Below are 15,016 nucleotides of genomic sequence, written 5' to 3'. Positions count from 1 at the left end.
GCTCGTTTAGGCCCCAGGCTCGGCCTGACCCTTACTTGAACAAACGGCACCCCACACGGGCTCAGCTCCTGCCAGGCTTGCTAAATTAGGTTCCTGTTTATGGGAGGGACCTTGAAACACTGAATCCTGGGTCCACCCGGTTTGGTCTCCACGCCGCGCTGCCGAACTAAATTCACCCACCGAATGGGTTTGTTGTTTTGGTCGGCTTCAATTGCTTTTCGATTTTTATGCCAGGACACCAGGAGCCGGACAGCCGACACAGCACTTCGCAGACGAAGCCCCACTACACACACACAATCACACACTCGTAGATGAAGAAAACTTTCTTCTAATCCCACGGTTCACCGCAGCCACCGAACGCGAAGGGAAACTCGACTGGTCCTCGCTGATCGGGACCGGTGGTTCTGCTTCGCACACGGAACTACCACTGCTTTGTTAATTTAAGGACAAACTTTCCCCCGCCTTTAATCCTTCGCCCATAATCTCACTCCGATGGGGCCACCGGTGGGGTCTACTTGCGTTGCGAAGACACGGTCGTCGACGCTCAAGAGTTTGGAGCCGTTTCGTTTCACGCTCGCGGTTTACGGGCTCGCGAAACAATAGGACGACACTGTCCCCACATTGTGGCATGAGGGGCTACTAGGGGTAGCAAAACATACAGCGGGTCGCGCACGACGCACCACACTCACTCTCTCTCACCGCGCTCGGAGCTCGGACGAACCTTTTTGCTGCAGGACACGCGCGTACGGCACGGACGAACACGACCATCTAACTGACGAACACGGGCAGGGCACGATACCCCCGTGGCGATGGTCCCCGTGTTGTTTTTTATTTGTTTCGGATGCTCCGGAAAATTTCTGCGGAGTCTCGGCGAGAGAGAGAGAGAGAAAGAGAGAGAGAGAGAGAGTGCGGAAAACTCACCACTCACCGTGAGTGCCTGGTGACGGAAAACTTCTCGGAAAGCTTCTTGGCAATCGGCAATCGAATCTAGTACTGCGAAGCCGGTGTCCTTCCGTGGAGAGCAACTTGACGACCGAGTGAGAGAGACAGGACCTTCCTGTCGATATGTCGGCTCTCATCGTTTGCAGTCTGGGAAACCGAGCAGTCCAGCGGCGGTGGATAAACAACCTGCAAATTCGTTCGATGCCTGCTTTGGTCGGTCGACCCATACTCATAAAAAGTTGCTCAAGCCCAACAAGACGAACCGGTTCTTAAGATTTAGGCCATCAGACTGGCCGGGTCGTAGTGAAATCTCGTTTCCCTCTATGACTGAGTCCTCAGGTTCACCCAACACCTGAGGTAACACATCGGTCTCAGTCATGTTTTGATGCTGCGTTCGCTAGTCACTTCACTACTCGCACAACGCAGCTCTCTCTCTCACCGAGAACCGGCGGAGCTTTCTCGCACGTGTGCGTTTTTGAGCGCTTTCGCTGAGTGCCCGTTAAGTAGGTGTTATACGTATAACAGATTCGAAGCTTAGAAAATGAACTGGACGAAAGACAGCAGGAAAACCGAAATCGTGATTGGCAATAGAAAGTGGATTCATTTTGGGAATCTTAAAAGGAAAAAAAATCTTGGGCCAGTCTCTGAAATACCGAAATCATTTCAGATACCGTTCAGATACCGAAATCATTTCTGATAATATCGCCAGTAATAAAAATCTCCTCAATTCCTCAATACATATCTATACGTCCGCCTCCGAATTACAGCACAAAAAACGGCGGAACGGTCCACGGAGAATGACATCAAAGCGCTACGTGTCGTGTGGCTCGAGCCAGCATTCCTATGTGTTCCCATCGCAGGAACACCACATCCAGCATGTTGATACATTCCAACCCTGTTTACATACACGCTAAGAATAAATCAGTATGTCGTTGGAACTGCCCGACCTATTCGGGGAATGTGTCTCCCGCAAACCCGCGAGGGACCTGGCCCTGGGGATTAAAACACTGTCGAGCTCAGATTCGTTAACCACATCTTAAGACGTTCATCTTTTGATTAACATTCTTCGTGTACATTAGTAACCTCGTAACCTCGCATCGCCACCACTCGCTTGCGTTGGTTACAAATATTCTTCTTGCGTATATCGCCCATTAACCGACAATCGAGACCGTTTCTAGAGACTAGAGCTTTCTGTACCGCCACCGTACCGAGACGTATGTATCTTCCACGGGCCTTCCTATAAAGGTTGTCGTACCAGGTAAAACATTGCCATCCCACTGAACTGGTTCCACAGTTCCCCAATTTCCCGGGAATCGAAGTCCGGAAATTCTCGCCGGAAATGAAACTTACTGGCGCTCCGGTCGCGGAGGTCACCCAAGACACAGCACGGCCCGGCCCGGTAAATCCCAATTAAGCGGGACCGGGCTGTTCACGCCTGCCTCCGTGTCCGCGGAATCCCAGCGTCCCATTGTCAGGCTAAACGGCTTAAAGCTCCGAGCGGGTGGTTCACTCGTACTTCCTTTTCCGTACGCTCCAGGGCTCGAATTCCTCGGAACACAGCCCGTGCCAACAGCCCGTGTGCCATGGCCGCACATGAAAATATCGGAAATTGTGTAACCAACCCACACACATACACAGCTGCCCGCTGTGCGAATGTTTATTTATGAACCATTCACATGAATATGCAACGTCGCCGGGGTGGTTAGCTTCGCGGAAACCGCGGAACTGCACACGGCAGTTCTAGGCGCGTGGTCCATCGCGGGCGCTCACCGTGAATCGGGCCATTAATATACTTCTCGTTCACTGCCCCCACAGTACCATGGTCTATATGCTGTTGTTCCCTTTTTGTTTTTAACAGCTCTTTCCCACACACGCACGCACAAACACAGTGCGAAAGAAAAACTATCAGAAATCTACATCCCAAATCCAAAGCTCGGACGGAAGCCGTTGGTCCGACAACCACAGCAAATCGCTTCATTAGTAATGGATCGGCTGGATTTCGGAACAAGCCGGCGGGTGGACCGCCTGGCCTCAGGAGGGTCCACCGTCGAAGGCTTGAAGCGACAACCTCCTGCCTGATTCGTTCGAATCGTAATTTGGGTGCTCTTGGGCGAAGGGCCGACGAATGCTAAGCGCTGATGCTTCCAATATCCCCTCGAGCAACTGGTTGACTCGGACACAGGGCAGTGAGCAGTCTCTGCAAAGGAGTGGCGAGCACCATACGGGAAAACCAATGAAAACTCCTGCAGTTGGCCGTGTGCTACTTTGTGCCGTATTTAATCAACGATGCATTTCCATTCGGTTAAACAACAGGAAGTCGTAAAATGTAGATGGTATCTGATAGCCGCACGCTTTAAAGGTCCACAAATCGGGAACAAATTGAGAGTCTAATTTGATGGATACGTTTTTGAACCGCTCCCAAACTAACGGCCATCTCACTGTTTTCCTTAACTGGAGTGGCAGCCTTTCTAGTGGATGCCATAAACGACTTCCCAGCTGAATCACAATTCTGAACCATTAATGGGCAGAATAAAGAATTTATTCCAATATCCATTAGTCATACTGTTTTACTTTTTACCAAATGTTGACACAAACCCGAAACGCCTTCTCAGTAGTCTTCAGAATGATCGACGTCTGTCTAACCGACTGTCTTGGTCAGCCTTTATGGCTAGCTCTACGAAATATTCTGATGAATGAGGACGGCAATCTGAGTGAAGGCCAGCCCAGTTTTTTGTCATTTCCCGAATTGTTTCAGATTTAACTAATGCGCACTCATAGTTTAGTTCAAATATTTAAGTATTTTTTTAAGTTTGTCTTATTATCTTTCATTTTCATGGCAATTCATGGCAAAGGATTTCAACTTAAAACGAAACATGTTTTAGTCGGCAACTTACGTTTGAGGGCGTTTAAACATGTCCGCTTTTGTGCCTGAATAGTTCGAAGTGCAGGCATAATTGCTTTGCTGTTACCTGTTGAAGAAAACTGCTGCAGAATCGCATCAACTGTTTGTGGAAGCTTATGATGCTAATTCTTTTACAAAATCGCAGTGCTTTAAACGGTTTCAAAAATTTAAAAATGGCGATTTTGGCTTAACAAGCAAAGAGCGTCAGAGGATTCGGAAAAGTTCGAGAACGCTGAACTATAAGAACTTTTGGACGAAAATGGCAAGCAAGAACAACTCGGGAATCAGTCAAATGTGTCCCAATAAGTCATATCCCTACGTTTGAAGGCCCTGGAACAGATACAGAAAATTGTAACATGAACTGAACGAAAGACATTACCGAGAAAGCAAATGGAAAATTCTGCTCGCCAGGTACAAAAGCCAGGTGATTGTAAATGGAGAATGGATTCATTTTGAGAATTTTAAAAAGAAAAAAATCATAGCTCAGTCAGGAAAAACAATTTACTTCAACTGCAAAATCAGATGAGACCAGAGAGTTGTGGTGTATTATAAGAATAATTGGGATAAAATTAGATGGAACGCCTTCTCGGTAGTCTTCAGAATGATCGACGTCTGTCTAACCGACTGTCTTGGTCAGCCTTTATGGCTAGCTCTACGAAATGTTCTGACGAATGAGGACGGCAATCTGAGTGAAGCCCAGCCGAGTTTTTTTGTCATTTCCCTAATTGTTTCAGATTTAACTAATGCGCACTCATAGTTTAGTTCAAATATTTAAGTATTTTTTTAAGTTTGTCGAATTATCTTTCATTTTCATGGCAATCTGCTAGAAAACTGCTGCAGAATCGCATCATCTGTTTGTGGAACCTTATGGTGCTCATTCTTTTAGAAAATCGCAGTGCTTTAAACGGTTTCAAAAATAAAAAAATGGCGATTTTGACTTAACAAGCAAAGAGCGTCGGAGGATTCGAAAAAGTTCGAGAACGCTGAACTATAAGAACTTTTGGACGAAAATGGCAAGCAACAACAACTCGGGAATCAGTCAAATGTGTCCCAATACGCCATATCCCACCGTTTGAAGGCCCTGGAACAGATCCAGAAAATTGTAAAATTAACTGAACGAAAGACATTACCGAGAAAGCAAATGTAAAATTCTGCTCGCTAGGTACAAAAGCCAGGTGATTGTAAATGGAGAATGGATTCATTTTGAGAATTTTAAAAAGAAAAAAATCATAGCTCAGTGGGGATAAACAATTAACTTCGACTGCAAAATCAGATCGGTTTGGCAAAAACACAACACTTTTTGCCATGCATTGATCGAAAAACGACCACAATGGGCCAGAAGACCCGATGTGGTAACTTGGCTCCATGATAGTTCACTTGAACACAAAGCAAAACTGGTGCATAATACAATCAAAGCAGTTGTCTGGGAAAAATTTATGGGGATAATTGGGATAAAATTAGATGGAATGCTTCAAAAGACGAAGAATTCGTTAGCCGTGGCATCCACGATTTAGTAGAGAGATGGGAGAAATGTATGGATACCGATACCGGCACATACTTTGAATAGAATAGAGTTCCTCATTTCAATACCGCAAACGTGTGATTTCTTTGAAAAAAAAACTAATTATAAACTTATGGACCTGATAGTGTCGACGATTTAATCACTTGTAATAAAACTACTGAAAGTTTTTGTATAAAGTTTACCAAACAGAGCTCTCATTTTGGCGCTGGGTGTCCACGAAGCGAAGCGAAGCAACATTCACACACTTTGCTAGTTTGTAACGCGCATTGGAAATGTTTTCAATTTACTGTTTTGCATCGGCTTGATCGATTGACTCATCCCCACCGTCATTCATTCACTCAGCCTGACGATCAGCTTATTCCAGTAGTTGATTAGTACTGCTGCTACAGCGAATCCCCGCGAGATGTGTGTGGTGATGGTGGTGGTGGTGCGTCTGAAGTAACCTCGCAATGCGATCAACCTCTTATCAGCCGCAACGGCCGTGCCTATTTGTTCGCCGTTCTTCTTAGTTGATCGTTCAGTGCATTAACACGGGAGGTGTCTGGTGCTACGCTACACTACCGACAGTTCCTGTAACATTTCGAAACCAACATGAGCAGCCTCCTCGGTCTACTCTTGCTGCTGCTTGCCAGCCTTTCGCTCTCACTGGGATATGGTAAGCATCTGTGGTGTTTCCCTCAAGTACACACGATTACAACGATCTCGTCCGGGTAGCAGTAGAAATCCAGGATGACTCCTATGAGCGCATCCCTACACACGAGGTGGTGGTGAGGGAGGGCGCCAGGCTCAAACTGAAGGTCTCCCGCTACCAAAACCGGGATGCGTATCTGGCCCATTGGTATCATAACGATCGTCTGATCACGGACAACTACCGGAACTGTCGGGCGACCTACGGCGAACTGGTGTGCCCGTCCATGACACCGGCCGACGCCGGACGGTACGATCTGTGGGGCCACAGCAGAGACAATGTCCGCACCCGGTTGGCGACCGCAATCGTTCAGGTTGAAGCACTGCCCGGTATCCGCCGACCTTTGGAGCCGAGCGCACAGGTGCTGATCGACACCGATGAGGAGCCGTTCGAGGAGCGGGACGATTGCTTCTGCTCGGGAGTAACGGGACGGTGCCGAACGGCACGCTTCCTCTACCGAGCCCAGGTTAGTCCGGTTCCCCATGTGTGTTTGTATTTCACTAACAGGACGAATACTTGTAGAAGGTATACAACCTCACCAACGCCCAAGGGATCCGCCTGCCGAGCGGCTCTACCACCGATCGGTACCTGTCCGTACCGGCGGCGTACTTCGAGAAGAACTTGCTATCGTCCTACGGTGGTTACTTCCGGTTCTACGCTCCGGATGAGTGCTGGACGGAGCGCACCAAGCCCTGCATGGTGCTGGTCGGCAAGGACGATCTTAGGCTGGGCCATGTCCTACCGGAGAACAACCAGTCGCCGTGGGTCTACGTGCCAATCCGCGAATCCAGCTGGGCAGTGCTGACCAACTCGACGGACCCGGCCAGTGCACCGGTGTCCAAGTTTTCCTTCATGTCTGTGCTGAGCCGACTGAAGGCGATCTACATCCGGGCCCCGAACGATCGGCAAAGCACCAAGCGCGCCAGCGACAGCCAGCTCACGGTGGACGTGGCGTCGGCCCAGAACTCCGGCCTCGGATGGATCGGTTCCGTCGAGGAGTGCCAGTGCCACCCGGGCTACCGGGGCCTGTCGTGCGAGTACTGCGAGCCATCCTACCTCCGAAAGTACGATGCGTTCAGCCCCAACGGGCTGTGTCTGAGTGCCCACGACCTGTGGACGATGCTGAAGCGAGTCCACAACATATCCGATGACAGCTGACCAGCCTCCGGGTCTTCTTGAAGTGAATTGACCGTAAAATAAAAATTGATTTACCGTTTCATCGGATTCGAGCCTGGCGTTTCCAATGATGTTCAACAGTCCGGCCGTGACCTGTGGTTGAGTAGTGGATTCGTTTCAATTACTGTCAGCCCGCGTATGTCGCAGTCCGGGCTGGAAGCTGGATCCCCTTAATAAGCCGACATGCGATTGCTTTCAAGCGATCCAGACCCTATCAACGCCTTCATGCGCCACACTCCAACTTCTACTCCCGACACGGGCTGGTACAACGTTTCTACCGGCCGCCGATTGACAAATGCCACGCGTGTGGCCAGCTGCTCCGGTTGTGTCCGATTTCCGTTCTTCCGCAACGACGGGCCTCGGGGAGACCTGTCGGGGGAGAACTTTTCCAAAAATCGAGCCTTCCGGCCGTGATGTCGGCCACTTTTTTACCGTCCTTTCCATCGTTCGCACCCGCGCTTCTGTATTTTTCGTCGAAAATCTATTGCTAAAAAAAACCGTTGTCACTGCGTCGATGGCGGACGAACGAAGACGAGTCTTGTGTGCCGTTTCATATATTGGATTAAGTAGAGGGATAGAAATCCCCGCTACGAAACGCTTCCCGGGATCACTGTCAACCGAGGTGAGTTAGCTGAAACTGAAACCTCTGTTTCGGTGTTCTGTGCAAGTCTGGTACGGTACTAAGGTTTTTTTTTCGAAATTACTATTATTACACTATTACTATTATAGTAAAATATGGTAAATTAGTTACAAACGATCTTACAAAATTTGGGTCGGTCAAAAACCGAAACAATTAAAGTGGAATAAAGTGGATTTTGTTCATTGAATCCTCACTATAGTGAATCATGATCCTGAGTCCCCCTGAGTCCCCAGCAAGGAGTGCTGCGAAACTGGTTTTTCGGCTCCGTTTTTTTGGGATGCGGATGGAATTTTGTTAGTGGATTACATGCAAATTGGTCAAACACTAAATTTCTATTATTGTTGTAGCCTTTGTAGACAGACTGAGGGAGAAAATTCGTTAAAAAAGACTCGGTTTACAGAAGAAAAACATCCTGTTTCATCAGGGCTATGCACCCTGTCACAAGAGCATTTTGATAGTGTCAAAAATCCATGAATTAAAATTCGAATTGTTGGAATATCCACCGTATTCACCAAATTTGGCCCCTTGCGACTTCCATCTGTTTTCAGACCGAAAAAAATAATGCGTGGAATGCGTTTTTCAACAAATGATGACGTCATAATAGGTGCGAAAGCATATTTTGAAGCCCTTTTAGTGTATCACTTCAGGGATGGAATTTATGGAATGTTCAGGGAGACGATACTGAATAATAAAGTGTATTGGATAGCATAAGAATGTGTTTTCTTATCGAGGCTACGAACTTATTGAACAGCCCAGTAAACTTTTGCAGACGATTAGTGATAGACTAAACAGTGTTGAGTTTCTACGTATTTGAATTTAAATTGATAAATGTTAACTATTATATGAAAACTTATTTGATAACAAATAGAAAAAAAACAATAAAAATCGTCTAAGAAAAAATCTGTTACATAAAAAATGGACTAAAACAAAAAAGGACACAACCTCATCCGTCTTAAATTAATTGTTGCACGATTGATAACCTAAAAGTGTCTGGCACACCACAACGAAGCACCTTTCACAGTCTATTTAACATGATTTGCATCCACCGTTGGTGGCGGCAATCACCGTGCCGTATTGCTCGCTGCAACGTCTAGCGGCGTCGTGTGCTTATCGCCCGATCAGCGATGATGAACGCAATTTGCTTTTTTTCCCTTTGCGATGAGTGCGACGAATCCTCCTGGAGGCTGCTGAAGGCAACAGGCGAAACAGGCGAAAAAGAAGCCGCATAATGCACGTTTATGCTTCTACGCGACGGAGCAGAATGATGGAAACTGTTGCACGAACGCACGCTTCTCACTAACCGACTACAGGAATCTCCATTCGAGCAGTTTCGAGCTGCATCGTAGCCTGGTTAAGTAAAAAAATCATTCTGTCACATGCCAATGAGCTACACGCAAACCGGAGCCCATCAGAGCTAGGGCATCAACCATTCCAGCGTAAACGCGAAACTAATGCCGTATGTCGTCACATATTTGCTCTATTGCTCGTATAATTTATGTGCCCATTCTCTGGTGAATCAACATTGTATTCACATGCACACTAGCGCGTGCCAACGGGCGCTGATGGTGAGGCAAAATCTCGTTCTCAACGACCACTGTCGGCTCACCACATAATCGCACGCGACGGGGCAATGCGTGACGATGATGATAATGATCCGCGCCATCCAAGGTGCTAGAAAAGGGCTTCTACATACCTCGTCGTGAGTGTGAGAGTAAAGTGGCCGGCAGCAGCAGCAAATGTCGGCCGCATTCCTTCACCAGCAGATCGGTGCAAGAGGCAGCTTACCATTCGGCATCTGCAACATAGATGAAGTGCAAAGTGCAGTGTGTGCGGCTGCAGGTGTGAATGTAATGTTTGCATAAGGAAAGCTGTCACCGCGCCGAGAATGATTCATTTACGGGCCCAGTGCCGGGTTTCGCCGGTCTCTAGGAGCTGCTGATGGAGGGGATTAACGGTTCAAATACGTTCCGAAAATTCTCCGCTGCCAGCTAGCGACGGCAGGATGTCAGAAACGTGCGTATGAATTAGGATGGGCCACTGATGGCTTGCCTATTGTATGTGTATTCAAAGGCGTGTAGTAAATAGGGAACGGTTTGAGGCATTGATAAAGACATTCCTCGGTAGTTTGATACTTGCTTATCTTTAGCCCCTTCCAAACTGGCTAATAACCACTGGAAACTCAAACCCGTGTATTGAAACAGTTATCACCAGTGCTTGGGACTGAAAAGGCAAAATAAAAAGGCCCCAAGAAGCGGCGGTTTGAAACCATTGGACGATTGTCTTAGGAAAGATAAATGTTATAAATGTTAACAAACTAAAAATTATTGACGACCTCCAGACCGAAATTCAAATTGCCATTGCCGAGATAAGACCACAGATAGTCGAAAATGTACTCAAAAATAGGTCGATCGAATGGGCTACTGAACATCCAAAGAGCTGAACATTTGAGCGAAATTGTTTTTCACAAATAAATGGAATGAATCAACCTTTCAAATAAAAATTCAAGCATGGAAAAATATGAAGACGTTTTTTCATAACCAAATGAAAAAGAGAACGGTTATTTGACCACCATATATAAGTGTAAACCGAAAGTACAAATAAAAATCAACACTTAATTCCTTAAGCCTTATATAAGGATTCTCTTTAATAACTGGCTCCTTTCTCTGAATCATTTTAAATTCTATCCGTTATACCAAAGAAAGCGATCGTCATCGGATAACATATCATGAGAATGCGTTCTCTGAAAGCCAAACCACAATTGACTGAAACGGGGTTTGTACAGAACTTATCGGCCAAAAAACATTGACAGCCCCTACTTTTTTGAATTCCACGACAATACACCACACAGCACCATTGGATTTGGCCAGGCCTAGGCACTAAGCTCTGATTCCTGCTTGAACCACTCTGTCATATCTCTTGACGGCGCCATGACTTTTAACTGTCCCACTTTGACTTTCACCTCAGCCTCAACCTCAGCCAACGGAGTGACCCTAATTAAGCTACTACCGATTTTACTATCAGTCACTTGGTCCGCAAAAAGGTCTCTCGAATCTGATGGTGCGACGACCCGCAATAACTCAAATTAAGTTAATTAATTTATCAACTAATTAATTTATTAAAATACACATGGCAAAGGTGAAATAAGTAGAAAAACTGCTCGAAACCGACAGAAGCTGTTGGCTACGCCCTTAAAACTACTCGCTCTGTAAATCACTGCTTATGCCAAAATTAAAATTGGATTATTCAGGAAGTTTGATAAATCAATTTGTTAATAAATTATATAATTTAAAAAAAGTTTAAGCAGATTGAATATCAGTTCTAAATAAACACAACTAGTTCAGCAATAAGTTACCTGGTTTTGTTTGCAAATTCAATTAAACTGCGTTCATGTAATAAATCGTTTTATGTTGGGTAATGCGGCTCAACCATCAAATACTTCCTCATAAACCAATCGAACTACGAAACGGTTCTATGTCGCTACGCTGTCACATTTTGTGCAAAAATTAAGAACCGAACCAATTCAATGTGCGGTGCCGTCTGGCCACCCGCGCGAACGTGAATCCAGCAATGCATAAAATGCTCTTAATGAAAAAACCCTCCGAACGACACCCCGCAGATGCACTTTCAAGGTGCGTGCAAACCAAACATTGTCGTCGCCTCGCGGCCCTAGTAACATCCGGCGAGTGGTTCGCTTACCTCTGGCGCTTCGTTTGATGAAACGGTTGATCTCGCCTCCGTCACGCTAGCGACCGGTTTTCCATTGCAATTTCCGCGAGGAAAACGCGACGTGGCTCTCTTTGGTCCCCAACACAACGGGCAACAATGGCATCAATGTGTACGTTCCCATTCTCGGAGCCTTCTACCGTGGCAACGCCGAAGGTTCCGCGTGACAAATGTGTTATTTTTACATTAACCAGGATCCGTTCACACCGGCGCGTGCTCGGCAACCTAGAGAGCCCAGGGGCTTTTCCGATGAGCCGTGGTGCCGGTTAGGTCACCTGCATCCTGTTGCTGGTCGATAAAGGTCGATGGCAACTGGTGACAAAGTAGTTTAAGGGTTCAATTAAACACCACACAACGGTTGGCTGTCGCGGTAGGGATGTTTCGCCTGTGTTACGTGAGGTTATTATGTTTTAGTAAAATTTGATAGAAAGATTGAGGTCACCCAAACATGTTGGTAATCCATCACAATGTTCGCAAAAAAGGTTGCTGTTTAGTTCAAGTAGTATTGATGTTTAAGTATAGTTCAAGTAGCTATTAGTATTAGTACTACTAGTACTAGTAGTATTAGTTTTTTTCTGGCTTCTTTATCGTCGCTACTGTCATTTTCTTCTACTTCTAGGAATTGTGCTTTTATCCTTAGCTTATCTCTGTTATATCTAGTTTTACTTTATAACATTCTTCCACTCTACAACTATACCTTTAGTTCTACGATGTAATTGTATTTTCTTTAGCTTTAAACATGTATTTCTTTGTTTTCTACTGTCTAATTTCATTTTTTTTTTGTCTGAATTATTTGTTTTGTTTTGTTTGAATGTAGCTATTTCCATCCTTTTCTATTTTCGGATGCTTTGTTTTCATACAACGTATGAAATTTTCACATTTAATTATTTACATTTTAATTCGGCTTTCGTTTCTATTTTATTTAATGCATCGTAACTTCGTTCTTAAAGCCTCTTCCCTTTCGGTTTTACTGAAAGCATGAGACAAATTATAAAATGCTCCAGTGCTTGGAAAAATGTCAAAAATTCTGCTCCAATAGGCAGAAAGATCGAAATACAGTAAACCCTAAATATAGCCTTCCACAACCGTACTCATTAACCAAATGTGTCGATCGATAGAACCTTTCGATTTTCAAGGGTAGCTTGAATTAAGACAACGCTGGTTGGCTTCTACACTGCCGCCGTTACACTCAACAGCCAGAGACATTGTTTGTCGTTCACCAGGCGGGTGAGCAACCGGTGGCTGGGTGAGGCTCGTCACGTGTTTGATGGCAATTGACACGGTGGAAAACACGGTGCCCGCCGGGTTACGCTTTCCCGGTTCCCGTGGGTTGGTCCGGAGCGGATCGAAGCCAACGAGTTGTGGAGAATTATTTACCTTTCCACGCAGAAGTGGCGATGGCGATGGTCCTTTGGTTCTGCTTTCCCTTCCCTGCTGCCCTTACATCACCGTGCCATGTTTGTGTAATTTTTTTACCTAAAACAGGCCACAAAAAGCTACCCGGGGCCAGCCACTCTCCATTAACATAAAGCAAAAAACATATTTTTATGCGAGTGCTGTAATTTATGCGCGAATGTGTTCGATTCATCGTTAACGACGGCAGACGGTAACCACAGAGGGTACCCTTTTTTGCGACCTTTTCCTGCTTTCCTTCGCGTTGTTTCTAGCTCCGTGGAGGGGCAAACTTCTGCAGTTTGAAGAAACTTCCTGCTGCTGCACGCTCCGGGACTAAACGGTGCACAATTCACCGAAAATGTTCACCATACGCGAACACACACTTCCGTTTTAGCAGCAGCGCCACTTGGTGTTGATTTTGCTGTTGATATGTTACTTTAGGCCGATGAATGTGTAATAACAGTGTAAAATGATACGCGTGGCAAGGTTCAAAATTTCAAACGATACTGCAAACACACTGGTACGTGGTTTTGTTTTAGTTGGCAATGTAACTTTTGAAATTTTGAAACAAAGGGTTTTAAATGTAGTAAAGTAATGATCATACCTAGAATCTCCAGATCGTGTGTGAAAATACTAAAGTTTTACTTTAATTAAATCGTTGCTCGTTCTCCAACACGAAATCATTTGAACGAGTTGTTTCCTTATTTTACATAATAGTTACTTTTCCGCCAATTTATCTCTGATACGTTTACTTTCATTATTATAGTACATTTGAAAACACCTTTTTTGGTTGGTAATAATAAGAAAGAAAGTAAGTAAGACAGTAAATAAGTAACCTTGAACTTTATTTGTATAAGGATCAAGGTGAAGCAAGCAGGACCAAAACATCAGACGTTTTGTTTAAATATTTTGTTTTAACAAAAATTCTCATATCTTATCTGATGTCATCTATGCTTATCGTGACAACATAAAAACATTCCCATGAATTTTCACCAATGGTGGAATCGGTACCTCACAACCTCTATACAATCCAAGTTTCTCATTAAGTATCGTCGCGATGCTTTAATTATTCTCTGCAATCATTCGTACAGTCCACTGATGGAATAGCAGCAACCAACTAACCGGAAGTTCGTTGGCTTGTTACCTAGCCAACAGCAGGAAGTAGCAATCGGCGGCTGGCAAACCCCTTCGACACGTTACCAATAGGTTCAAACGCGAGTTCAAGAGCGGGAGTAACGGGGGTTGTTACAATCGGAGGATGGTATTCATGGCACTCCATACCTTCCCCTAAATCGACCGGGTGTCATCCTTGCGATCACACTCACTGAGTAACTGTTACGTTTAAATCGTATTGGTGTGTCTCTTCACACACAGAAATACAACGCGCTACCCTTCGACGGAAGTACCCGCAACATTGCCCCACGGGTGTCTGCCACATAATGTGTGTGCGTGTGTGTGTGGAACTAGGAGCTCCCCACGGCAGAGAAGCGACAGAAACATCCCTTATTAAAAACGGGACTAACAACACCCGGCCGTGGTGCAACGTGGTGCAACGGCGACATCGTCTGGCTTTTGGATATCTTCATCGCACAATCGCAAGTCGCCCAACTTCCCAACCAATTCAATCTCGGGTTTCTACCGATTCGAGCCATGCCACTGGCCTTAAGAATACATTCGGCAAAGGCAACGCTCAGCGAGGCAGTCGAGACCGCGTTTTCTTGACAGTACTCGGCGACGACCTCCCGTGGCGGTTTCTTGTGTCTGGGCAAAAACTTCACCAGGAATTCACCTCACCCTCGAGCGGAGTCCAACGCGGCCAGGCATAAGCGCAGACATGGGCAACATTGCAGTGCACGTCTCGTTTTATTGGAAAACTCTTCCATTGCGCAGGGTGGCCAGGGCACAGTGTGACGCCACTCGCAGTAAGTCGTTATGCAATGGTCGGGATCGAATACAAAAAGGGAGCGCAGAAAACGGAAAGGTGGCCTTTCTTCCCGGGGGGATGATTCCAACCGTGGCCATCTAGCC

General features: G+C 45.9%; 1 protein-coding gene across 2 annotated transcripts; it reads left to right on the top strand.

Moving 5' to 3' along the window:
* The first annotated feature begins 5,817 nt into the window (after window positions 1-5,817).
* LOC131216072 (basement membrane-specific heparan sulfate proteoglycan core protein-like) lies at window positions 5,818-7,272 on the top strand. Of its 2 annotated transcripts, none has more exons than XM_058210473.1 (3): window positions 5,818-6,021; window positions 6,084-6,520; window positions 6,577-7,272. In XM_058210473.1, the coding sequence occupies exons 1-3, from the start codon at window positions 5,958-5,960 to the stop codon at window positions 7,210-7,212; spliced, it is 1,137 nt and encodes a 378-aa protein (XP_058066456.1). In that variant the 5' UTR covers window positions 5,818-5,957; the 3' UTR covers window positions 7,213-7,272. The 2 variants fall into 2 exon arrangements, with proteins under 2 accessions (XP_058066456.1, XP_058066455.1); XM_058210472.1 differs by having other exon boundaries at window positions 6,081-6,520.
* Window positions 7,273-15,016: the final 7,744 nt, after the last annotated feature.

This window comes from Anopheles bellator, chromosome 1 (genome assembly GCF_943735745.2).
Source record: "Anopheles bellator chromosome 1, idAnoBellAS_SP24_06.2, whole genome shotgun sequence".
NCBI classification, from domain to species: Eukaryota; Metazoa; Arthropoda; class Insecta; order Diptera; family Culicidae; genus Anopheles; species Anopheles bellator.
This window is presented reverse-complemented; position numbering and strand designations above follow the sequence as displayed.

What these genes read in the sequence shown, in the direction of transcription:
- LOC131216072 (XM_058210472.1), top strand. Translation starts at nt 5,958, where the DNA reads ATGAGCAGCCTCCTCGGTCTACTCTTGCTGCTGCTTGCCAGCCTTTCG. An exon ending in TTCGCTCTCACTGGGATATG is followed by an intron (nt 6,022 to 6,080) that starts GTAAGCATCTGT and finishes TCGTCCGGGTAG; the next exon opens with CAGTAGAAATCCAGGATGAC. An exon ending in GCTTCCTCTACCGAGCCCAG is followed by an intron (nt 6,521 to 6,576) that starts GTTAGTCCGGTT and finishes GAATACTTGTAG; the next exon opens with AAGGTATACAACCTCACCAA.